Source organism: Gasterosteus aculeatus, chromosome 6 (assembly GCF_964276395.1).
Source record: "Gasterosteus aculeatus chromosome 6, fGasAcu3.hap1.1, whole genome shotgun sequence".
NCBI lineage: Eukaryota > Metazoa > Chordata > Actinopteri > Perciformes > Gasterosteidae > Gasterosteus > Gasterosteus aculeatus.
The window spans coordinates 6459638-6486054 of NC_135693.1; the positions used below are offsets into that span (position 1 = coordinate 6459638).

General features: G+C 39.3%; 1 protein-coding gene and 2 long non-coding RNA genes across 3 annotated transcripts; all 3 read right to left on the reverse strand.

Annotated features, from left to right (window-relative positions):
• Positions 1-578: 578 nt before the first annotated feature.
• LOC120820857 (uncharacterized) lies at positions 579-4128 on the reverse strand. Its single transcript, XR_005712447.2, has 5 exons — positions 2991-4128; positions 2514-2663; positions 2259-2414; positions 1979-2074; positions 579-1642 (listed from the first exon to the last, which is right to left on the reverse strand). It is a non-coding gene; the product is annotated as an uncharacterized LOC120820857 (long non-coding RNA).
• Positions 4129-6444: 2316 nt separating this feature from the next.
• Positions 6445-10292, reverse strand: LOC120822457 (nucleolar protein 16). The gene is made up of 5 exons (XM_078103928.1): positions 10038-10292; positions 9208-9316; positions 8163-8229; positions 7645-7751; positions 6445-7123 (listed from the first exon to the last, which is right to left on the reverse strand). The coding sequence occupies exons 1-5, from the start codon at positions 10142-10144 to the stop codon at positions 6995-6997; spliced, it is 519 nt and encodes a 172-aa protein (XP_077960054.1). The 5' UTR covers positions 10145-10292; the 3' UTR covers positions 6445-6994.
• Positions 10293-23567: 13275 nt separating this feature from the next.
• Positions 23568-26204, reverse strand: LOC144409419 (uncharacterized). The gene is made up of 2 exons (XR_013467861.1): positions 25321-26204; positions 23568-24700 (listed from the first exon to the last, which is right to left on the reverse strand). It is a non-coding gene; the product is annotated as an uncharacterized LOC144409419 (long non-coding RNA).
• Between the last annotated feature and the right edge of the window lie 213 nt (positions 26205-26417).

Below are 26417 nucleotides of genomic sequence, written 5' to 3' on the forward strand. Positions count from 1 at the left end.
AAGTGACATCTTTGTAAAGTATACCGGATTTTGTCACTGTTCTAAACTCAAAAAATAAATGTTTTTTAACAAGCCATTCTGGAATTAAATAATCTAATTGTTTTGGCATTATGTGTTGATCATAGAGGCATTCACAAAAAATTGAGCTGACACACAGCTAGTAGTTGATATATGAATGTTAATAAAGTATTTATTTACCCCTGAACAGTGGCCCCATTAGCTGTTAGTGAACTGTTTCAACATCTACCACACTGAAAAAAATGATGTGTTGAATTTACTTAATTTTTTTAGGTAAGTAAATGCACGAAATAAATGTATCTAAATCCAGACATATTTTTTAAGTAAATTGTACTCATTATTTTCAACTAATTTCAGCCTACTTTTATTTATAATTTCTGCTCAACTGTTTTGAGTAGAGTTAACTCAAATTTATTAATAAATTCCAACTAAACCCATGATAAGTTTAATCAAATGAATTAGGTAACTGTAACTATTCTTTTTATTTACATTCTAATCAATTTATTGTTTAAATTATACATACTAAAATTAAGTTTCATCAAATGAAATGCCATTAGTCAATATCAGTGTATTTTATTCAAAAAAAGCAAAGGGCATATTATAATACACCTTACATAATAATCTAAACAAAAGAAAGAACATTCTTTTCCACAACTGGATGTATATATACAGACATTACCTATACATTACATACACATTACACACACATATATATATATATATACATTAAATGTTTATATGTACATTACATATATATAAACCAGTTGCTTTAAAGCTAGAAGCCCCTCAACACAATCCAACAGACGGAGCAACAAATAAACGACACTATCAAAATCTTGTGCTACCTCTTATTCATTGTTCTTTAGATGGATATGTTCTTCTATTTTGTATGTTCTATAAATGTGTTGTATTTATTATCTTCAGTGCTTCAATGAGGTGTTGCAGACTCTTCAGGAGGCTTTAAAATCAAAAAGATCCAACAGAGCTGTGTGTGTGTGTACTAGAGTACCAGTCATAATATATATATGTGTATATATAAAAATAGAAAAAAAATAAACAAACAAATCTCACATGCTCAACTAAGGCACAAAAGTTGGTGTATTATAAAAAAAAAAGGGACCAAGTGCATTGGGAGCAGACTTATTCGTCAGCGAATAAATCAAGACATAATGAAACATGTGACTTAAACCTCCAGAAACTTTTACTCTCCGATACTAGCGGAAGATGAAAATAGCAAATCTGTGTAGAGCCAGAACGAGACTAACTGTCACATCAATAAATGGAACAAACATCTTTTCAGTGTGCCAAATATATCGTTTACCCGGGTTTGACTGGTGCTTTTTAATTACGTCGACTCTTTTCTTCTGCAATGCAATGAGACCAGTTCACAAGAGTGGCTGAAGATTTCCTCTCTTTGGGGTAAGCCATGTTCAGAGCGTAGATGACTCCCAGCATCATTGCACAAGCGCGGGCCACAGATCCACAGTTGTCGAGAATGATCACTCCTTCAACGAAAATTCCAATGTCATCACAATGTCGCATTTCTCCACCCTCCTTGCTGATGACATATATACCCCATGGTATGCTTTTGCAGGTCTCTCAGGATGTCATTTCCTTCAATGTCCTGTATGTATAAAGAGAATAGGAGAAAAGAACACGATTCATGAAATGTATTTAATTTCAATGACGTATACTTTACTGTATGAACATTGCCACCATACATAATAATCTCTTAGATGAATCTGATCCCATTTTATATGTATTTAAATAAAACTATACATCTGTGAGGTGTTATTAAAGATGTACATAGGAACGACGATACTGTGCAGCAAGTTGTTAATTTTATATGAATATTCTCAACCGTCTGTCAATGATAACATGAACCTCTGAAAACGTATGTGGGTGACATTAGGATCTTAAAACATAACATGTGACAGGCAAATCAATCCCAATGACTTACTATATACTCCCGAACGAGCTGTCCCTCGTCCTCACCCAGGTAGATGCAAAGAGCCTTTAGGATAGCTGTCCTTTTCAGATTGACATCACTTGTCTCCTGTGTTAAAGAATTACAATTATTAAATAATAATAAGAAATACATAAATAAGTACAACAATTTCAATAAACTGAACAATATTTATAAAATGTAATAACCTAAATGTACAATATAACTTAATGTTTTCATCATCACATATATACATGATATTTTACATGTCATAATGATTGGTGTACATATTTACTTCTTGCAAAATCTCCAGATGTTTAGGTAGTTTCTGGCCAGCAACTCCTCCCTTCATCTGGAAGATGGATGTCAATTGGGCTACATGGCTGTCCAACTGTGCCATGAAGGTAGATTCCAGTGGGATGGCTGTAATGCGTTGGAATTCAGCATGTATCTTATCAAAGAACAAAAAGACAAAATACAGAGTATTGGTGCAATATTCTGTTGTACAAAGACAAGACGCACATTGGGAAAATAGCTAGCATGTGCTTACCTCATCGATATGGAAAAGTGCAGGCCAATCAGGATATACACACTTAATATGAAGGCCACGTCCAAAATGACTATGTTTTAGTTTGTAATGTTTAAGAATCTCTGATCGCCTAGACACTTCAGCGCCACAGTCTTTACACTGCCACATAAACTAGACAAACAACAAAGAGAGAAGAAAAAACAATAATTAGTGATGATGTTTATACAGTCACCCGTGGTACTTAAAACTCCTGCACTGTAGAGCTAACAAAAGATGAGTAATTAATTTAACTCATTGTTTGTCCCAGGAAATGTAATATTAAGCTGACTAAAGAGGACCAAAATCATTTGCACAAAAGTTGTTGAGTGCCTACATATGATCAGTGGCATAACTGCCCTATAGAGAGCAAAAATACCACAACGTTACAGAATATTTATCCTGAGCAGTACTGCTGGGATCAGCATACCTGTGAAGAGTTTGTTTGTTAAATGTACTTACCAAAACTTTATGAGGTCCCCAAAGAGTTCCACATCACACCAACATCAGATAGAAAAAACTGCAAAAAAAATACATATATACCTGAAAATACAATTCAGGTATTTATTTTAGGAAAAATAAGTAATGTTCAATAATCATTACTGACTTGGGTTAAGATAATGACTCAAATTAGATCCCAACAAACACATTTTGTATTTAAATAAACCCTCATATTAGAAATGAGCAACAAATTGCAGAAAGGTTTCTTAAACATTAATTATTCATATATATTTTTTTTTATTCAAAAATAATATATATATATATATATATATGATTAGTATCAATTCTCAATTATTAACAGACAAAATACTGTGGGTAGGCTACAATAGTTAGTTAATTTCTAATGAAACCAGAGCTGAAAACAAAGCTAAACTATTTTGGCACGGCAGGCAACGCCAATATTATCCTACCCATTTAGTTTTTGGCCAACAACTAAAAAGTATTTTTTACCGGACAGTGGTCATGAATCGACCTTGCTTGTCCTCCTCTGTTATCTACAGAGCAGCTGCAGCTTACATTTTCCCCGCATTGAAGCGCATTTCCTCCGTGCTCTCAGAGCTACCTACATGTTTAAGCTAACGCTAGCTCATTAGTGTATAGCCGAGAAAAGGCACCACAAAGGGAAAAGATACCACTGTAAAGAGTTGAGCAGAGCCGCGGGCGACTCACGTAATGCCCGTTAACATTAACCCATTTGGCGCCAGAGAGCAGCAAGCGCACCTTTATCAATAGGATTTCAGTTATTGTTCCTCCTAATATTACCGCACTGATAGATTCAAGTTAAAAATACATTTAAAGTGGGTCCGTTAAACCTTTCTACATGCCGAGAAAGCCGGGAAGGTGAAGCTACAAGCTATTAACGTTAGCTAACATTAGCTATCAGCTAGCGTTAGCTAGTCAATTGACATTGGTTAGGTTCGACTTTTAGTGGCCACAAACTCACGAGAAAGTCCAACAAGAAAATCATTTGATGCATCACGCATTTATATTGATATCATCCGCACCAGTTAGATAATTATTTTCACTTAAAATGAGTCTACTAATGCTAACCTAGCCTTAATGATGTGGGCAACATTAAGCTAACGTTAGCAGCTATAGCCTCAGTTAACATTTTATTAACACACAGCAGACAGCCAACTACTTTTCTTGGTGGCAACTAAATCCGGTTAAAGTGAAAATATAATACAGCCATGAATTTAAGATGTTTACTTACTGAAAACGTAGAGCCTTGGATATCCAGACAGCCAGGAGATATAGCAAATCTTTAAAAGTGAAAAAGATTCCCGCGTCCTCCAGGGGCGGTTTGTGGTCGCACATGCGCAGATGTGGAAGTTGAATGTGGTTGTAAAATGTACACATTTTTTTTATGTAACTTTTAAATGAAGGAAATAAGCTTTTTCTAAACCATGGAAGAATGTGTTAAGATTAATTAAAAAAGATAAGTAGGATTCAATAACACGTTCAAATCAGTGAAATAACCTTGAATAAATCAAGTAATATTTAAAAGGGGTCCGAATCATTTTTTTCAGTGTAGTATTTAGTAATAACATTGGCTCACAGTGCTAAGGTCAGGGTGTCCTGTTAGGTGCTGTTTACATGCATGGGCTCATTCCCTCTAATGTTCTGTTTTTTTCTTCTGAAGTAGAAGACCTCAGGTCAAGCTGCCCTCCTCCTTGGTCCAGCGAGAGGGCTTTGAAAGCCAGACACAGAAGAGGCAATCATCCATCTATACCTGAAATTAGCTGCTGTCTTCATTTAATGCACCGCTGAGGTTTCATTGATCGGTGCAGACTGGCATGAGCCCAAGTCCCAAGAGCTACAAGTCCATCTCCTATTTCCCATAACTGTGGAACCATCTTCAATAATAAGGACCAAAGAGCATTGTGATCATTAATATGTATAAGTGGTTTAGCAATAGTGTTTAAAATGTAAAAGATGGAGTAATATTCAAGGTTGCCAGGTCGGAGAGGGATCAGTACCGCACAAGCGTGGCGCTTTAATCAAGTGGGTGTTTGGAAGAAGCTCGCTGAGGATTTCGTGAGAGGTTTAAAGGGAACCATTGACCAAAATCCTTTCTTCACTCCCCTTTTCGGCCGTGCGTTGAATCCCAAAAAAACCCCCACAATGCCAGTTACATTGTCTCACACGTAAGCTTACGTAGTGTCACATTTCTTAACCCGATGACACTTCGCATACAACTATAATAACAGGACTCACACAAAGTCATCATTCAAAAGGAAGGACGCTCCCACATTTAGAAGCTAAAGCAAATGTGCTGCCCGTCCTCCCTTCCGTCCTTTCCTCCCTCACACAAACATGGGCCCTCGTCTGGTCTCCTTAAAAGACTTTTAAGTTCGAAGGAGGCGTGTTTCCGTCCACACGTTGAAGGCTTTTTTAGAAGCCGTATGGCTGGATGTGGCTTTTTGCAGCGTTATGGAAAGTAATGGCCTTTGTCTGAAATGTCCGCTGAAGCTTCTACTCCTAAGAGACGAAAACCAGCAGCTCCTTCTCTAAAAGGCGGGACGGATTTCTATATTTTATTTACAGCTGCACAGCTTTTCATTTGCATTTTCTGCCCTAATTTGTGAAACCTTTGAATGGCAACCGTCTAATGAGAAGCTGGTGAAGCACATCCTTGACTGTATAAAGGCAGACGTGAGTGACTTTAATCTGGAGTGAGAATCTGATCTGTACTGTGCACAGATGTTTGCTTATGATGCACATGTTGTTTTATTCCTTCTGATGTGCTGCAGCAACGTACATTTCTTTTTTATAACTATAGACTGTCATTCTTGTTTTGAGGTGTTATGTAAATCAAACTGCATGTCTGATGCTTTATGCTTTATTCTCTTTTAAACGTCATGAAAGGGTCGATTGTCCGTTTGATTTATTCGGACTTGCGGAACTCCACTGATTTTACACATCGAAGTCATTTACCAGGGTGCAGTGAAGTACTAGTAACGTTTATATGAGAAGCCTTTAGTCTCTCCAATAACAGTGTTTCATGCGTGGAATTCAAAGTTCTCCACGTTCCTCCAGTCCTTGTGGGGCGGATAACGGGTGTGACCTCAACAGCAGCAGCCGAGGACGAAGACGACGGGTTCCAGGTCCACGCGACACAAGGATACGCTCAGCGTTTAGCCGTAATGAAACAAGCACCAACGTCAGGCCTCGAGCGCTGGAAGCATCTCCAGAGGTTTCTTCAGCAGAAAACACGCGTTGCGACGTCAGACAAACAGTAACTCAATATGTCAGGTAGACCTCGTCCTTTAATTATTCGCCATTAAATCATTTTATCTGGATTTGGAGCTGGAAAAAAAGGTTTTACAACAACTGAACATTAAGGAAAACACAGCAGCACAGCAGTTCTAATTTATTTTACAATAGATTTTGGAAAAAAGGAAATGCGGAGAAGTGTAGAAAAGTTTGGGTTTATTGAACGTCTTAGAATTCACTTCAAGTTGTGACCTTTATACAACTCTTTTAGGTCCTCGCCAAGACTGTTTTCAGATTCAAAAATCAACTGACGAATTCAGTGGAACCGAGTCAATTGGTGTCACTTCAAACTCGTTCATTCTACAGCTTGAAACATGTCGCTGCAGAGATTTCTCTCTGACATCAACACGTCACGCTTTAAAAAAAAAACGCCTCCCCGCCCAGAGAGAAAGCCAATGACGTCTGCAAAGTGAGCCTAGAGATATTTAAATGATTTCATTGCAAACACATGTCGGCTAAGCACGTTTGACTGACACACACACACAATTTCATTAAAACAGGAAATCTTTACAGGGTCCGAGTGCTGCAGCTCGTCCCCATCGGGATGTAGCAGATGTCCACGAGCATCAGCTACATCCCCACGCCGGACGCGTGTCCCGCTCGCACTACGTCTCTACACGACGACATCCTGACACGCGGGAGGAAAAGGGAGTCCAGAACCGGCTCGGCTGCTTTTCCCCGGGCCGCCGCTACGGAGCGGCGAGCGAGTCCATGAAGGCGTCGAAGTCGTCCGGGTGGCACCGCATGTACTCGTTGATCTTCCTCTTGATCTGTTTGGGCGTGTCCTGGTAGTAGTTCTTCTCGTCCTGGGCCATCGCCTGCAGGGAGAACAGACAACACGGCTGCTCATTTGCTTCCAGCTGCATATATTGTCTTATTATATTATATATATTAAACTTCTTAGAAGAATTAGAGGACAACAATGACGCCCCAGTGAGGTTTCCAATGGTCATTACATACCAGCAGGATTCAAATATCAGTACGGATCAATATATCAAAAAAAAAAGATGTCACTGCGATCAGAAAACTATTTGCGTTTTATTCATTAAGGTTTTTTTTTGTTCATTAAATCCAATAAATCTTTTCATGAGCAACAGGTAAAACAATGAGATATTTCCCTCTAAACTAAAGCGGTGCCTCACTCTGCCTGTCAGACTTTTAAAAGGGGTGGAAACCTTTTTATTGTAGGATATTTTGTAGCCCAGAGAACCACGTGCACGCAATTCCCTCCGTTATGGACTGAGTGGGACTTTAAAGCGAATGTTGAAACGCCGTCTGAACGAGGCACTTCTCCGAGGAAGGACCAGAAGCCTCCTTCGGGTCCGGCTGCTGCTCTCACCTTGAAGTCGTCGTTGTGCTCTCGGATCATGTACTGAGCGTACTCGATCAGATCAGAGGACAGCGTCTTGCAGTCTCTCTCTGGAACGTTGGCCTCTTTCTGCAACTCTGCAGCCACAAAAACATTTGCGTTGTGAAACAAGAAGAATCTTGTTTGCATTTAACAGTCAATATTTTTCTCCTATTTCTCCTTTTAGTTTTCTTCCAAATGGTATAAAAATGCATGTTAAAACTCAAAGTGAAAATACGCAAATCATCGGTTTGTCTCTTGTGTTGAAAGCACAGTTTTGTGTTGAAACTGTTACAGGCGGAATGAAAGTCATTCAGCGCTTTGCTGCTGAAGGCCGTCTCCTGTGAGCGCCCACGCCACCAAGCCCGATAACAAAGAAACGCTGACGGTGAAGCTCTGCACGCATTTGAATCGCTCCAAATCGGGGAAATATGAACACGCACGTTCAATCTCAAATAGAAACCAGCAAAACAAAATGAAGGCGCACATTACTTTCCATCAGGACTTACGGTTGAGTACGTAGGGCTTGGTCACGATGCCGGTGGGGGCTTTCGTTGGTTTATCCGGGCCGAGGAGCTAGACGTGTAAATGAAAACACATCATGAAGGAAACAATGGACGTCACGGCTTAACTGAAGGCAACAAGCATCCTTCTCCACAGAATCATTCATTACACATGAAGGGGGGGGGGGGCGGTATAATTTGAGGGTCTTTCAGTCTCAACTAAATAAAAAGCACAACGTTACCTGTGGTTTTATTGATCTTTCTGCATAATGTTTAATCCTGATAAGACTTTCTTTTCCAAAGGAAAAGCTACAGAACACGAGTTTTGTGTTTTTTAAAAATTGAACCTGCTGGATACATTTCTTCAATATTATTTAAACAACAGATTTATTTTAGGGCGGCACGGTGGCGTGGTGGTTAGCACTGTTGCCTCACAGCAAGAAGGTCCTGGGTTCGATTCCGCCCAGTGGCCTTTCTGTGTGGAGTCTGCATGTTCTCCCCGTGTCTGCGTGGGTTCTCTCCGGGTTCTCCGGCTTCCTCCCACAGTCCAAAGACATGCTCTGGGGATCAGGTCAATTGGGGACTTTAAATTGCCCGTAGATGTGTGAATGTGAGTGTGAATGGTTGTGTGTCTCTGTGTGGCCCTGCGATTGGCTGGCGACCAATCCAGGGTGTACCCTGTCTATCGCCCAAAGTTGGCTGGGATGGACTCCAGCCCCCCCGCGACCCTGTGTGCAGGATAAGCGGTTTGACAATGGATGGATGGATGGATTTATTTTACAAACCAGTGCGTAGTTAAGTACAACTGGACGTTTTGCGAGGACACAGAACAGTGGATCATTACAACCGTCACTGGACTGGGAAACAGATTTCTGGTGATGCTGCTCGGCGTCTTTGTCTGGACAGGAGACACCCAAGTATCGCTCTATTAAAGTCTGCTTGCCTGTGTTGCGCCGTTTAAGAGGAACCACGTGAGCAAAATAAAAGAACAACAGCAACAAGATGAATAAAACCCCAGGGAAGCTACAACAGAACCACAGCAGGAACTTACGCTGCTTTTCTTTATTGGCACCGTGCGGTTTGGATCAAAAGCCAGACCCATCTCCTGCAGGTTCTTGGCAGTGGACTTTTTGTTGTCCCACGCATTTCGAATCTGTGAACTGAGTGAGAGGACAAGTCAGACGCACAATGTCGTAAAAGAGTACACACTCAACCGTCCTTCTGCAGGATAAAGCCAAAGGAAATGTGAAAAACAAGTTACGTTTTAACGCCGTAAACATGGGACTGAAAGAAAGGCTCAGGCTCTGTGATTGTAGATCTAAATTTATTGGTTTAACAAAAAAAGTTTCATATAATGAGAACTATCAACTTTTTCCAGGAAAGGTTTTTTTTGTTTCCATTTAACTCTTGGTATATTTAATATGACTAAAAACAACAACACTGCACAGTACAGAACTGTGATAATATGTATCATACGTGTAATGTGTAGCATACGATAATACATGAATATGAGTCATCAAATCTCCCTAAAATATCCGTCAGGAATTCAATGGAGACATTTAGGGCAGTCGTCATGGAATAATAATTGTATGTTGTTTTTACACTTATACGGGCTGAATGATTAATCCATTGAAAGAAAAACGGATCCATATTCAATTAATTGTTAGCTGTAGTACACGCTCATGTGTCTGAAATTGAATTATACAACATTGTTATAGAAAGCAGCATTTAAGCATTCAAAAACACGTTCATTATCATTGTAGTAAGTATTTGCAATCAAGACATTTAAATATTAACGGATATATGTATTTCTCCTTGGCATCATCATGCTCGCTGTTAGCCAACATTAGCTAACATGCTAACGTGTAGCTGCTCGCTTACTTTTCTATCCTGGGGTTGTATTTCTTGTTGGACCGTTTCCTCATCTTCTTCCGGTCCTGGTTGTAGTCGAACTTTTTTCTCTTCGATGACTTCTTGGCTTTCGGCATGTTGGTGAATTGTTTCTGTTTTTACAGAACGCGCTTGAGGTTTGTTGGTAATATAAGGGAAAAGGCAACGTGCTGAAACCGGATGTAAGTTTGTTGTGTTCCGGCCATGTGACAGGAAGTCCCCTTTGCACTGATCAGGATCCTTCTCATTGAATCTGGGCATTAAACGCAAATGAGCGCCAACATCGAACACAACCCGCACGGACTCAGAACAGACACTGAAAGCTTAGTCACAAATTAAACTCAATTTATACAGCTGCGTGTCTAGTTTCATTTTGTTCTGCCGAATATTTTCTATCTGAATTTTCTGCTTCGTTTCCACGTTCAGCCGGATTCTCTCCTGTTGAAATTGCAATATCAACAGCTCCTTCTGCTGCTCAAAAGTCAGCCCCGACGTGGGTGCAGACACAGATGTTGCCACAGCTGCCACGATACCTCAAAACGCCACTCTCCACTAAAGAGGATGTGGCGAGGATAGGGTGTAAAAGGGAAATTAAGAAAACAACGCCACCCGGGGAATTTCACCCCGAGAAATAATCTGGTTGAACAGGTTTACTCATTGAGGCAAGAGACGGTTCAGAAAAATACAGCTTTATTTAAAAAGAAAAATCAATTAAAGGGTTGGAGCCGAGTGGATGGACAAGGCTAGGTGTAAGGTGGGGGAGAAAAAAAAAGACAAAAACAAATGAGTGGAGAGTTATAATAAAAGGAAAACAAATAAACAAAATTACAATAAGACAAACATCGATTCAACAATGCACAGGGACACAGCCCTGGTTAAAACATAGGCGTGATAAATGTTTAAAGGAGCTGATCTGGCGCACGGTATGAACCGGGGACGCCGCGGAGACGAAGAAAACCGCAGCGACCCCAATCCGCTCATCACAGCAACTCCTAATTACAGGAGAATCCCGTTAAGCCTAGTTTATGGTTCTGCGTTTTCAGAGCGACGCAGACGCGTGTCCCTTGCGTCGCTTTTCACACCTCCTCGCGTCCTTGCGTGTGTCGAGCCATTTTTCGGGGCTTGCGTCGCTTTTGACAGCGCACCAGGCTGCGATTGGTCCGCTAACTGCGTCCTTTACGGAGTCTCACATTTCCGTTCCCATAGCCCGATACCGCCATTATTAAAACGAAGAATGTTTACGGGAGAACGGATCAGATTGAAGAGCTTTTGTCGGGAAGAAATGCGTAAGTATGACCGCTTCTACACGCCGTCATTGGCGGGTTGGATTCACGGAGGGAGATCGCCGCAGACGCCGGTTTGCCGGTTCGAGAGGCGCACAAAGTTGTGGAGGAAAATACGGGACAAATGTGTCCGCGGGGCAATAAAGTCTATGATAAATGAATAAATAAACAAATAAATAAATAAGACGTGACTCTCTAGGTCGTCTTCAACAAAAACACGTTACTCCGCCTGTTGCTCTGGCGGTGAATCGCTCTGCAACACACGCAAGACTTAAGAGCCATGAATTGAAACGAGTGCGTCGACGCAGACGCAAAAGCACGCGTCGGCTTTTAGTTTAGCTGTGAAATACCGCGGTTTGCTCGCGTATTCTTAAAAACACACATCCCGGTTTTAGGACACCCGCTCACACACATGAGGGAGGGAGGGACGGAGGGAGGGAGAGGACACTGGCTGTCGGTGGCATTTACCTGTGACCACACTAGTGTTCGCCATCGTCAAACAAATCACGGACCACAACTGGACAAGCCCCACATTTGGAGCTGCACTGTTTCAAGAGACAATGTTCTTTATTTAACATAATAAATAAAGATCGAAACGAAAAATCAACAAACATTACACATGGGATGTGAACGTCAGTATTTATTATATATATGTATATATATATATATATATATATATATATATATATATATATATATATATATATATATATATATATATATATACATACACATTATATACATTATATACACATTATATATATATGATGTGTATATATAAAACCACACAAAGTGGGATTTGTTGTATTTTCTATTCCGTTGTCTTGGAGTCCACTCTATGACACACAATGGAATGGAATGGAATGGAACGGAATGGAATGGAATGAAATGGAATGGAATGAAATGAAATGGAATGGAATCTTCAAGGCCAAATTCCAGGACAAAGTAGATTCATCTGTTCATTGCGAGTCTGGCCACAGGACAGAGCACTGCATATTGTTTTGTGAGAGAATTAATCAGCGACGTTTGTCCTTAACGAGACTTAATCAAGTAGCCTTTCGATGGATATATCACTATTCTTCAAAGACCACATGGAGTCGTTATCCGGCAAGCAAACAAACAGCCTTTTTCAAGGCTTCCAGCCTATTTTGGCGCTTCACGTCTCGGGACTCCTCCCAACGGATACAAGGTGAACATGGCACTTTCTCGTGCCCGGGATGAAGTGCACTACCTGAAAAGGAAGGTGAGCGAACTCACTGCTCACACTGAAACTGGGAGGTGCAGTTTGACCAACCTGTTAAAAGGCAAAGATCTTGCCTATGAGCAAACAAGAACAGAAATAAGTTTTCAGACCTCATCAGGGAGAACAAGGGTTTGTCTCTGAAGCTCCACAGAGACCACCGAACAACTCGTTGTCAAAAATGCTGAACCCACGGTCCAGGAGCAGGCCAACAACCAACGGTTGAAAGCAGAACACAAACTGCTGAAGAGCAAGACAGAGGCTCTGGCTGAGGTTATCGGGGAAAACTAGAGTTTGCTTCTGAAGCTCTTTGAGTACGGCCGACAACTCTTCGTCAAAAGTGCTGAACTCACGGTCAACAAAGAGACCTGGCAGCAGAAGTTGGAGGAAAACAGATTCAAGGAACTGGATTACCAACAACAGTCCTTGGAGTAAGTAACAGGGTTACTCTCCACCAACATTTCTCTTCAAGAGGAGCTGCACAAGGAGCAGGCCAACAACCAGGAGTTGGTAGAAGAACACAAACTGCTAAAGATCAAGACAGAGGCTCTGGATGAGACTATCAGGGAGAACGAGGGTTTATCTCTGAAGCTCACCGAGACCAAAAAAAACCTTTCTGTCATAAGTGCTGATCTCAGGGTCAACAACGAGACCTGGCAGCAGTTGGAAGCAGAAAACAAACTGCTGAAGACCCAGAGGGATTCTCTGGCTGCTTTAAAAAAGAGCCACCACCATGAGGAGACCCACCACGAGATGGTCACAAGCAGTGGTTTTGTGGTTTCACTGAGTTGTGTCTGATCTCTAAGATCCAACAAACGGAGGATACCATTCCCAAAGAACATCAGATCCTTATCACCAGGATCCAAGAATTAGAGGACGACAAAACAGTCCTTAAAAACATCTGCCTCGACTTAAAGAAACGGACCGGCAGACGGAGATGGACAAAATGAGGTGCAAGATGCAGGACAAGGAGACAAAGAAATAGGAGAGAGAAAAGAAGAAAAAGGAGACCATCCAGGACGTCAAGATCAACGTGCCTGAGACTGGACACAAGTAAGAACACCTTCCTTCGCCTCCCACTCCATCCTACCTCATCCATCTACCCCCGCTCCCCTTCCACCCGCGCTTCACAGCGCTCAAGAACCCCCGCGCCCCCACCGCCAGGGCCCCCATCACAGCTAAATACCCCCCTGCCCCCGCCCTGCCCCTTCCACCAGCTCTAAATATGTGGGGGGCTATATAATGGGGGGAGGGGGAGCGGGGGGACGGGGGGGGGGGGGGGGGGGGGACCATTTTCCCCCATTGAAAAAAAACAATCGCCCCCCCCCCCCCCATTGAAAAAAACCCCCACAAATCGCCCCCCCCCCAACGGCGCCGCCCCCAACACAGCGCTAAATACCCCCCAACAGGCATGGACCGGCTCCTCATTCATTGGTGAGTATCATTCCCTGTGCTCTAGGAAGTGTTTTTTTCCAACTTCATGGACTGGACAGTAGCACGGCAGGGCCTCTGAGGAATGAGGGATCTTTTTCATCTCATCCATTTCCTTCTTTGGCTAATGCAAGGCTGCAGATGAAGATGACGGGATTTCTGTATCTGTGCACATGCCCTGGATCTGGCCATTTGGCTGGTGTTTAGATGAACTCCCACGGCTGGGTTGACGAATCAACAGTGACAACTTGTGACGGTAGACCGATAGTTTCATTCGTCCGTCGTTGGAAATTGGGATCTCGGTTTGATTTTTCAAGTTATGCATTAGGAAAGGTAGACACACATGTCCTCCTTTATAGTTTCAATGATGCCATGCCAATATTGCAGTAATGCCATGCCAATATACATAACATATTATGTTACTTCGTATTTGTAATATCATAGATAATAACAAAATAATATAGGACTAATATCATATAGCATTATGTAGGAGTAATATAACAAACATGTCATCATACTTAATATTTCTAATATTATTTAACTTAATATTATATACAGTGTTTTCCCTACCATTGTATCCCCCAGCGCGCCCCAACACCCACACCCCCCTCCGATACGTCCGCCCCCATAGTTGGGAACATAGGGGAAACACTGATATGACATAATATAGTAGAACCAATATAGGAGACATGGCATTACACCTTTATTTCTAATATTATATAACATAATTTCATATACAGTGTTTTCCCTACCATTGTATCCCCCAGCGCGCCCCAACACCCAAGCCCCCTCCGATACGTCCGCCCCCATAGTTGGGAACATAGGGGAAACACTGATATGACATAATATAGTGGAACCAATATAGGAGACATGGCATTACACCTTTATTTCTAATATTATATAACTTAATATCATATACAGTGTTTTCCCTACCATTGTATCCCCCAGCGCGCCCCAACACCCACGCCCCCCTCCGATACGTCCGCCCCCATAGTTGGGAACATAGGGGAAACACTGATATGACATAATATAGTAGAACCAATATAGGAGACATGGCATTACACCTTTATTTCTAATATTATATAACATAATTTCATATACAGTGTTTTCCCTACCATTGTATCCCCCAGCGCGCCCCAACACCCACGCCCCCCTCCGATACGTCCGCCCCCATAGTTGGGAACATAGGGGAAACACTGATATGACATAATATAGTAGAACTAATATAGGAGACATGGCTTTATACTTACTTAGAACATAATATCGTAGAACGAATATCATAAAATAGCATCGTATTCCTTATTTCTAATACAATTTAACTTCATATCGTAGAACTAAAATAAAATAGCCTCGTATTCCATATGTCTAATATAACTAACTTAAAACCGTAGAACTAATATCATAAAATAGCATCGTATTCCTTATTTCTAATACAATTTAACTTCATATCGTAGAACTAAAATAAAATAGCCTCGTATTCCTTATGTCTAATATAACTAACTTAATACCGTAGAACTAATATCATAAAATAGCATCGTATTCCATATTTCTAATATAATTTAACTTAATATCATAGAAATAATATCATAAAATAGCATCGTATTCCATATTTCTAATACCATTTAACATAATATAGAACTAATATCGTAAATATAGCATTATATTTCAATATATGACGTAATATGTTATTACAATATCATAAATAGAATATAACAGATGCTAATTTTACCGCTAGCCATGCCTTTAATACAAAGTATAGAGGGGTCATGTGTGTCTACCTTGCATAATGTATAACTTGAGAAATTGAACCGAGAACCCAGTTTCCAATGACGACCGAATGAAACTGTTGGACTACCTTCACAAGTTGTTACTATTGATTTGTCAAACCGGCTGTGTGAGGTTATCCGAACATCGGACAAATGGCCGGGTTCAGGGTATGTGCGCAGATACAGAAATCCCCTCATCTTCATTTGCGGTCTTGCATTCGCCAAAGAAAGAAATGGATGAGATGTAAAAGATTCCTCATTCCTCAGCCGCTGTGCTACCTTCCAGTCAATGAAGTTGGAAAAGAACACAGCACAGGGAATAAAAAATACCCATTGAATGAGGAGTGTGGTCTTCAAATGGGGGTGCGGTGTATGCGGGGGGGTGGGGGGGGGGACCATTTTCCCCCATTGAAAAAAAACAATCGCCCCCCCCCCATTGAAAAAAAAAAACGCAAATCGCCCCCCCAACATAGCCCCGCCAACGGCGCCGCCCCCAACACAGCACTAAATACCCCCCAACAGGCATGGACCGGCTCCTCATTCATTGGTGAGTAACATTCCCTGTGCTCTAGGAAGTGTTTTTTTCCAACTTCATGGACTGGACAGTAGCACGGCAGGGCCTCTGAGGAATGAGGGATCTTTTTCATCTCATCCATTTCCTTCTTTGGCTAATGCAAGGCTGCAGATGAAGATGACGGGATTTCTGTATCTGTGCACATGCCCTGGATCTGGCCATTTGGCTGGTGTTTAGATGAACTCCCACGGCTGGGTTGACGAATCAACAGTGACAACTTGTGACGGTAGACCAATAGTTTCAATCGTCCGTCGTTGGAAATTGGGATCTCGGTTTGATTTTTCAAGTTATGCATTAGGAAAGGTAGACACACATGTCCTCCTTTATAGTTTCAATGATGCCATGCCAATATTGCAGTAATGCCATGCCAATATACATAACATATTATGTTACTTCGTATTTGTAATATCATAGATAATAACAAAATAATATAGGACTAATATCATATAGCATTATGTAGGAGTAATATAACAAACATGTCATCATACTTAATATTTCTAATATTATTTAACTTAAAATCATATACAGTGTTTTCCCTACCATTGTATCCCCCAGCGCGCCCCAACACCCACGCCCCCCTCCGATACGTCCGCCCCCATAGTTGGGAACATAGGGGAAACACTGATATGACATAATATAGTAGAACCAATATAGGAGACATGGCATTACACCTTTATTTCTAATATTATATAACATAATTTCATATACAGTGTTTTCCCTACCATTGTATCCCCCAGCGCGCCCCAACACCCACGCCCCCCTCCGATACGTCCGCCCCCATAGTTGGGAACATAGGGGAAACACTGATATGACATAATATAGTAGAACTAATATAGGAGACATGGCTTTATACTTACTTAGAACATAATATCGTAGAACGAATATCATAAAATAGCATCGTATTCCTTATTTCTAATACAATTTAACTTCATATTGTAGAACTAAAATAAAATAGCCTCGTATTCCATATGTCTAATATAACTAACTTAAAACCGTAGAACTAATATCATAAAATAGCATCGTATTCCTTATTTCTAATACAATTCAACTTCATATCGTAGAACTAAAATAAAATAGCCTCGTATTCCATATGTCTAATATAACTAACTTAATACCGTAGAACTAATATCATAAAATAGCATCGTATTCCATATTTCTAATATAATTTAACTTAATATCATAGAAATAATATCATAAAATAGCATCGTATTCCATATTTCTAATACCATTTAACATAATATAGAACTAATATCGTAAATATACCATTATATTTCAATATATGACGTAATATGTTATTACAATATCATAAATAGAATTTAACAGATGCTAATTTTACCGCTAGCCATGCCTTTAATACAAAGTATAGAGGGGTCATGTGTGTCTACCTTGCATAATGTATAACTTGAGAAATTGAACCGAGAACCCAGTTTCCAATGACGACCGAATGAAACTGTTGGACTACCTTCACAAGTTGTTACTATTGATTTGTCAAACCGGCTGTGTGAGGTTATCCGAACATCGGACAAATGGCCGGGTTCAGGGTATGTGCGCAGATACAGAAATCCCCTCATCTTCATTTGCGGTCTTGCATTCGCCAAAGAAAGAAATGGATGAGATGTAAAAGATTCCTCATTCCTCAGCCGCTGTGCTACCTTCCAGTCAATGAAGTTGGAAAAGAACACAGCACAGGGAATAAAAAATACCCATTGAATGAGGAGTGTGGTCCTCAAATGGGGGGGGGGGGGGGGGGGGGGGGCGCGTTACATAAAGACAATTGCCCCCCCATTGAAAAACGCAAATCGCCCCTCCCCGCAAACGGCGCGCGTCTGGTCCTCAAATGGCAAAAAGTTACGGGGGTGGGGGGATGCGGGGATGCGGGGGCGGGGGTGGGCATTTTCCCCCCATTAAAAAAAAGAGCAAATTGCCCCCCCTATCAAAAAAAACAAAAAACTGGCAGCAGTTGGAAACAACACAAACTGCTGAAGACATAGGGGGATTTCTCTGGCTGCTTAAAAAAGAGCCAAGAGGATACCCACCATGAGATGGTCACAAACAGTGGTTTCACTGAGTTTTTCACATTTTATTTCATTTTTTTTTTCATTTATTGTTTTGTTATTTTAAAATTGGTTGGCTTTCCAGAAAAGGCAAGCATAAGAATTTCAATACACAAGGGGGGTATATTTGACAATAAAATCTTTGAATTTGAAAAAGAGCCAAGAGGATATCCACAACGAGATGGTCACAAGCAGTGGGTTCACTGTATTGTGCCTGATCTCTAAGATCCAAAAAACAGAGGATACCATCCAGAAAGAACATTAGATCCTTATCACCAGGATCCCAGAATTAGAGGACAACAAAACAGTCCTTGAAAACATCTGCCTATACTTAAAAAAAAAAAAAAAAAGACCGGCAGACGGAGATGGACGAAATGAGGCGCAAGATGCAGGACAAGGAGACAAAGAAATAGGAGAGAGAAGAAAAGGAGATAATCCAGGACGTCAACATCATCGTGCCTGAGACTAGACACCTGTAAGAACACCTTCCTTCACCTCCCACTCCATCCTACCTCATCCATCTACCCTGAAAAAAAAATATTCTGAAAAAGAAAAAAACGGCAGACGGAGATGGACAAGATGAGGCACAAGATTGCGGACAAGGAGACAAAGAAATAGGAGAGAGAAGAGAAGAAATAGGAGACCATCCAGGACGTCAACATCAACGTGCCTGAGACTAGACACCTGTAAGAACACCTTCCTTCACCTCCCACTCTATCCTACCTCATCCATCTACCCTGAAAAAAAAAATTCTGTAAAAAACTAAAAAAAGATCTAAAAAAAAAAAGATCTGAAAAAAAGATCTAAATAAGAAAGATCTAAAAAAAAAAAAAAAGATCCAAGTAAGACAGATCAAAAAAAAAAAAAAAAAAAAAGATCTAAATAAGAACGAACTAAAAAAAAAAAAAAATGACAGAGGGATTCTCTGGCTGCTTCAGAACCTAACTCACAACTGGTCTGAACTTCAGCTTGTTATTTCACCTTTACTGTACTGTTGATTTATATTACACATTTCATTTCATTTTTTTACAAACTGCTCAGTTTGGCACATTTCTATTACGTCATTTCTGCCTTATTTTTATTTCAAGTACATTTATTTTAAAAAAAAAAATCTTTTTTTTTTTTAATTGGTCGGCTTTAATTAACTGTACTGTTAATTTATATTTCACCCATTTCATTTCATTTTTTTTACAACCTGCTCAGTTTTGCACATTTTCACTTACCTCTTTTCTGCCTTATTTTTATTTCATGTACATTTATTTAAACATATATATATATATATATATATTTTTTTTATTGGTGGGCTTTAATTAACTGTACTGTTAATTTATATGGCACTCATTTCATTTCATTTTTTTTTACAACCTGCTCAGTTTTGCACATTTCCCCTTACCTCATTTTTGCCTCATTTTTATTTCATGTACATTTATGTAAATCGTTTTGTTTATTTTTTTTATTTTAAAATTGGTCGGCTGTCCAGAAAAGGCAAGCATAAGAATTTCAATACACACGGGGGTATATTAGACAATAAAATCTTTGAATTTGAAAAAGAGCCAAGAGGATATCCACCAAGAGATGGTCACAAGCAGTGGGTTCACTGTATTGTGCCTGATCTCTAAGATCCAACAAACAGAGGATACCATCCCCAAAGAACATTAGATCCTTATCACCAGGATCCCAGAATTAGAGGACAACAAAACAGTCCTTGAAAACATCTGCCTGTACTTAAAAAAAAAAAAAAAGATCTGAAAAAAAGATCCAAGTAAGACAGATCTAAAAAAAAAAAAAAAAAAAAGATCTAAATAAGAAGGATCTAAAAAAAAAAAAAAAAAGATCCAAGTAAGACAGATCTAAAAAAAAAAAAAAAAAGATCTAAATAAGAACGATCTAAAAAAAAAAAAAAATGACAGAGGGATTCTCTGGCTGCTTCAGAACCTAACTCACAACTGGTCTGAACTTCAGCTTGTTATTTCACTTTTACTGTACTGTTGATTTATATTACACATTTCATTTCATTTTTTTACAAACTGCTCAGATTTGCACATTTCCCTTACGTCATTTTTGCCTCATTTTTATTTCATGTACATTTATTTAAACATATATATATATATATTTTTTTTTATTGGTGGGCTTTAATTAACTGTACTGTTAATTTATATTGCACTCATTTCATTTTCATTTTTTTTTTACAACCTGCTCAGTTTTGCACATTTCCCCTTACCTCATTTTTGCCTCATTTTTATTTCATGTACATTTATGTAAATCATTTATTTTTTTATTTTTTTTTATTTTAAAATTGGTTGGCTGTCCAGAAAAGGCAAGCATAAGAATTTCAATACACAAGGGGGGTATATTTGACAATAAAATCTTTGAATTTGAAAAAGAGCCAAGAGGATATCCACAACGAGATGGTCACAAGCAGTGGGTTCACTGTATTGTGCCTGATCTCTAAGATCCAACAAACAGAGGATACCATCCCCAAAGAACATTAGATCCTTATCACCAGGATCCCAGAATTAGAGGACAACAAAACAGTCCTTGAAAACATCTGCCTGTACTTAAAAAAAAAAAGATCTGAAAAAAAGATCTAAATAAGAAAGATTTAAAAAAAAAAAAAGATCCAAGTAAGACAGAAAAAAAAAAAAAAAAGATCTAAATAAGAAGGATCTAAAAAAAAAAAAAAAAAGATCCAAGTAAGACAGATCTAAAAAAAAAAAAAAAAAGATCTAAATAAGAACGATCTAAAAAAAAAAAAAAAATGACAGAGGGATTCTCTGGCTGCTTCAGAACCTAACTCACAACTGGTCTGAACTTCAGCTTGTTATTTCACTTTTACTGTACTGTTGATTTATATTACACATTTCATTTCATTTTTTTACAAACTGCTCAGTTTTGCACATTTCCCTTACGTCATTTCTGCCTTATTTTTATTTCAAGTACATTTATTTAAAAAAAAAAAATCTTTTTTTTTTTAATTGGTCGGCTTTAATTAACTGTACTGTTAATTTATATTTCACCCATTTCATTTCATTTTTTTTTACAACCTGCTCAGTTTTGCACATTTTCACTTACCTCTTTTCTGCCTTCTTTTTATTTCATGTACATTTATTTAAACATATATATATATATATTTTATTTTTATTGGTGGGCTTTAATTAACTGTACTGTTAATTTATATTGCACTCATTTCATTTTCATTTTTTTTTACAACCTGCTCAGTTTTGCACATTTCCCCTTACCTCATTTTTGCCTCATTTTTATTTCATGTACATTTATGTAAATCATTTTTTTTTATTTTTTTATTTTAAAATTGGTCGGCTGTCCAGAAAAGGCAAGCATAAGAATTTCAATACACAAGGGGGGTATATTTGACAATAAAATCTTTGAATTTGAAAAAGAGCCAAGAGGATATCCACAACGAGATGGTCACAAGCAGTGGGTTCACTGTATTGTGCCTGATCTCTAAGATCCAACAAACAGAGGATACCATCCCCAAAGAACATTAGATCCGTATCACCAGGATCCCAGAATTAGAGGACAACAAAACAGTCCTTGAAAACATCTGCCTGTACTTAAAAAAATAAAAAAAAAGACCGGCAGACAGAGATGGACGAAATGAGGCGCAAGATGCAGGACAAGGAGACAAAGAAATAGGAGAGAGAAGAAAAAGGAGATAATCCAGGACGTCAACATCAACGTGCCTGAGACTAGACACCTGTAAGAACACCTTCCTTCACCTCCCACTCCATCCTACCTCATCCATCTACCCTGAAAAAAAAGAAATTCTGAAAAAAAAAAAAAAAAGACCGGCAGACGGAGATGGACGAAATGAGGCACAAGCTCCAGGACAAGGAGACAAAGACATAGGAGAGAGAAGAGAAGAAAAAGGAGACTATCCAGGACGTCAACATCAACGTGCCTGAGACTAGACACCTGTAAGAACACCTTCCTTCACCTCCCACTCCATCCTACCTCATCCATCTACCCTAAAAAAATATTCTGAAAAAAAAAAAAAAAAAAAAGACCGGCAGACGGAGATGGACGAAATGAGGCATAAGCTCCAGGACAAGGAGACAAAGACATAGGAGAGAGAAGAGAAGAAAAAGGAGACTATCCAGGACGTCAACATCAACGTGCCTGAGACTAGACACCTGTAAGAACACCTTCCTTCACCTCCCACTCCATCCTACCTCATCCATCTACCCTGAAAAAAAAAAATTCTGAAAAAAAAAAAAAAAAAAAAGACCGGCAGACGGAGATGGACGAAATGAGGCACAAGCTCCAGGACAAGGAGACAAAGACATAGGAGAGAGAAGAGAAGAAAAAGGAGACTATCCAGGACGTCAACATCAACGTGCCTGAGACTAGACACCTGTAAGAACACCTTCCTTCACCTCCCACTCCATCCTACCTCATCCATCTAGCCTGAAAAAAAAATTCTGAAAAAAAAAAGATCTAAAAAACAAAACAAAAAAACCAGGGATACTCTGGCTGCTTTAAAACCTAACTCGCTTGTCAGGATTTCACTTGTACTGTACTGTTGATTTATATTACAGATTTCATTTAATTTTTTTACAACCTTCTCAGTTTTGCACATTTCCCTTAAGTCATTTCTGCCTTATTTTTATTTCATGTACATTTATTTAAATATGTTTTTTTTAATTTTTTTTTATTGGTCGGCTTTAATTAACTATACTATTAATTTATATTGCACACATTTCATTTCATCTTTTCATTTTTACAATCTGCTCAGTTTTGCACATTTCCCCTTACCTCATTTCTGCCTTATTTTTATTTCATGTACATTTATTTAAATGTTTTTTTTTTTTAATTGGTCGGCTTTAATTAACTGTACTGTTAATTTATATTGCACACATTTCATTTCATCTTTTCATTTTTACAATCTGCTCAGTTTTGCACATTTCCCCTTACCTCATTTCTGCCTTATTTTTATTTCATGTACATTTAAGTAAATATTGTGCCTGAGACTGGACACGTGGAAGAACACCTTCCTTCACCTCCCACTCCATCCTACCTTATCCATCTCAAATAACAAATAAAGGAAATGTTTACCCCAATCTGCTGTCTACTGGTTATCACTAGATTGTACTTACAGATCAACTTATTTTACTGTTCACTACAGTGATTCACTTATTGATGACACATGTAGACATTAGTAATTGAAATATATTTATTAACTTGGACAATAAATGTTGAACACAGATACATCAACCGATTTGTATAGTCCTATACAAACAAAAATGTTACAGAAATAAAGACATCTAAATAATTAAACTAATGAATATTAAAACCAAATATAAAGAATAAAATGATAATATTTCAATGTACAAAGTCACAAATGCAAGAAACCAATATATAAACTAATTACAACATGAATATTACAAATAATTGGACTTAAAATGCTAGATGGAACTTTTCTGTGTGGCATCCAGTTCTAGCTGAAAGAACTTTGTCTTTCGTGCAGCCCTTCTTTTGCCCCGGTTGTTGTTGTTGTTCCTGTTTATGTTGCTGCTGCTTTTCCATGATGTTGGGTACAATCTTCTCAATAGAAGCTTGTGTCAGCATCTGAACAGGTGGAGGTGGGTGAACAAATGCAACAGACATCGTAACAACCTGCACACTAGTAGTCTCACTCGCCTCTGTCAGAGAGTGACAGAGTTTCTGCCTCTCTTGCAGTTTTTCTGGACTGACGTTTAAAGAGGAACTGGTGTTCAACAATTTGCTGAGGTGCTTTACATATTGTAGAACATGTAGTTTTGTTGTCGGGTGGAGCATGCTGTTGGGGTCTGTGCAGGAGTTGTGAACTAGAGCAGCGTAGTCCTGGTCCACAAGCTTCAGCATGTCCTTCTGCTCACGGTGTTTGTTGAGCAGCAGGTCGATAACTGCCAGCGACGGCGGACGTAGAGTTTCTACAGGAACAAAAGACAGAGTATTATAAGTCATTCTGACCTATAGAATCAAATACTTGTATAATAAATATAAACTTTCATTAAAAACTCATGAAAGACTGGTAGATTCGGGGCCTGGGTGTGATCTGTCTTGCTGTTGTGCTTGTCCCAGTCCAGAGGAACTGAGCAAAGGAACTGTACTGGGCGGGATGCCACCGACACACACTCACGGAGGAACCGCCTCATGCAGTGAAACAAGTCCAGCTTGATATTAATGTTTGCATTAAAATGTGATGGTTGCCAGACGTGACATTGGCAATCTGTTGTTCTCCAAGAATCCCATTTCAGATGTTCTCCTGCAGACGACTCTGCCACCTTAAGTGCAACACAGCGATCCCTGAAAGAAAAAAGAAAAGGAAAGCCATCGATGTGACAGCAGTCATATAGACCACCATGTGTGCACCGGTGGATATGGTCATCAAAATAAAATTGAATGCAAAGGGCTTTTCTTTAATGAAACTGAAAAAAATGAAAAGTAATCTAAGTTGTTACTATGAGCTGTTTGTGTCACCAATGATGGTCAAAAATATTGATATAATTTACCTGTCTACCCACTGTTATTGTGCCTTTTCTATGCCTGCAGCGCTGCAGCGCTGTGCCAGTCCCCAGTACATGGGCTTCAGGGACTTAAATTAACTTTAAGTTAAATTAACTTTTTTTAAAGTAAGATTAAAACTAGTCGTGATGCCAAATATATCATATATTATCCTAATCATTGAGGCATTAATGTGTTTACATTTGACTGACTTTAAACAATTCTGGTGGTTTAATATATTACAAGATCCTCATTTATTAGTTGAGTTACATCTGTGATATGCAACTAGTAATTAATGCAGTCAAACACACGTGAACACAACTATAAACTAACATGTGGCGTGACACCAACATAAATTACATTTATAGACATGCTGCATATTTATCTGAATAATTATTACACATTACATGTCTTTGACTTACTGTTTAGTGACTTCCTCGTAGCGCGAGGTCCGACGAAGGTGCACCGTCGCTTCGGTGCTCTTTCCCGGGTAGACTGACGGAGAATGTCCGGAGAAACGCTTTACATCCGGGCAAACGCTCGGTCCGCACAACAGCGCCACCGGTGGCCAAAGATATATTACACCCGTAGTGGTTTAGCACAACCATAGAGAATGAATGGGTTTTGGTTTGGGGATTTTATCTAAAGAATTCACCTCCACAACTTTGTACACCTCACGAACGGCAAACCGACGTTTGCGGAGATCTCCCTCCATGAATCAGAGGCCATCCGCGCGTCCTTTTAGTCCGCCAATGACGGCTTGTATAAGCGGTCATACTTACGCATTTCTTCCGACAAAAGTTCTTCAATCTGCTCCGTTCTCTCGTAAAACATTATTCGTTTTAATAATGGCGGTATTGTGCTATGAAAACGGAAATGTGAGACTCCGTAAAGGACGTAGTTAGCGGACCAATGGCTTGCGTCGCGTGCGTCACCTAGAAAAAATGGGTCGACGCGCGCAGGGAGGTGTGAAAAGGGCACGCAAAGGACACGCAAGGGGTTCATTAGTGTTTCCAAAAAGCAAATTCCTCAGAATTCCAAGAAGAAAAGAAGTCTGAAACACTTGCAGCTCTTGGCTTTATCCTCCAGATGTCAGTCTTGGTGATGCAAAAGAAGCATCGAAACACCTTCTCTTAGCAACTTCTATAAAATGAACACAAAAACCTCATCAACATATGTTTTAGAAAATTAGTCAGAAACAAAATCTGGTTATGTTCTGTATCCTGTCCTGTCCAGTTTAAAAAAATACCCATTAATTACACATGGCAGGTTTACTTGAGAATAAACACAATTATATTTGACTTGTGATAACCCCAACAAATAAATAAAAAATGAATTCACAGTTATTATCTGAATTGTGCTCTGACCTCTGAAACATAATTGTTGTCTGTTGGGATATATCAAATTATAAAGGAACAATTGATTAGATAAAGCTAATTTATAAACCGAAAAACTCCCAAATTAACGCCCAATTCGATTTTATAACTGGGGAAGTTACTTTCCGGACCTATTGCATGAT

Coding starts and splice junctions, on each gene's coding strand:
- LOC120822457 (XM_078103928.1), bottom strand. CDS start 10,144: ATGCCGAAAGCCAAGAAGTCATCGAAGAGAAAAAAGTTCGACTACAAC. Junction 7,752..8,162: donor CAAGCCCTACGTACTCAACC/GTAAGTCCTGAT, acceptor TTGTGGCTGCAG/AGTTGCAGAAAGAGGCCAAC. Junction 7,124..7,644: donor AGCACAACGACGACTTCAAG/GTGAGAGCAGCA, acceptor TTCTCCCTGCAG/GCGATGGCCCAGGACGAGAA.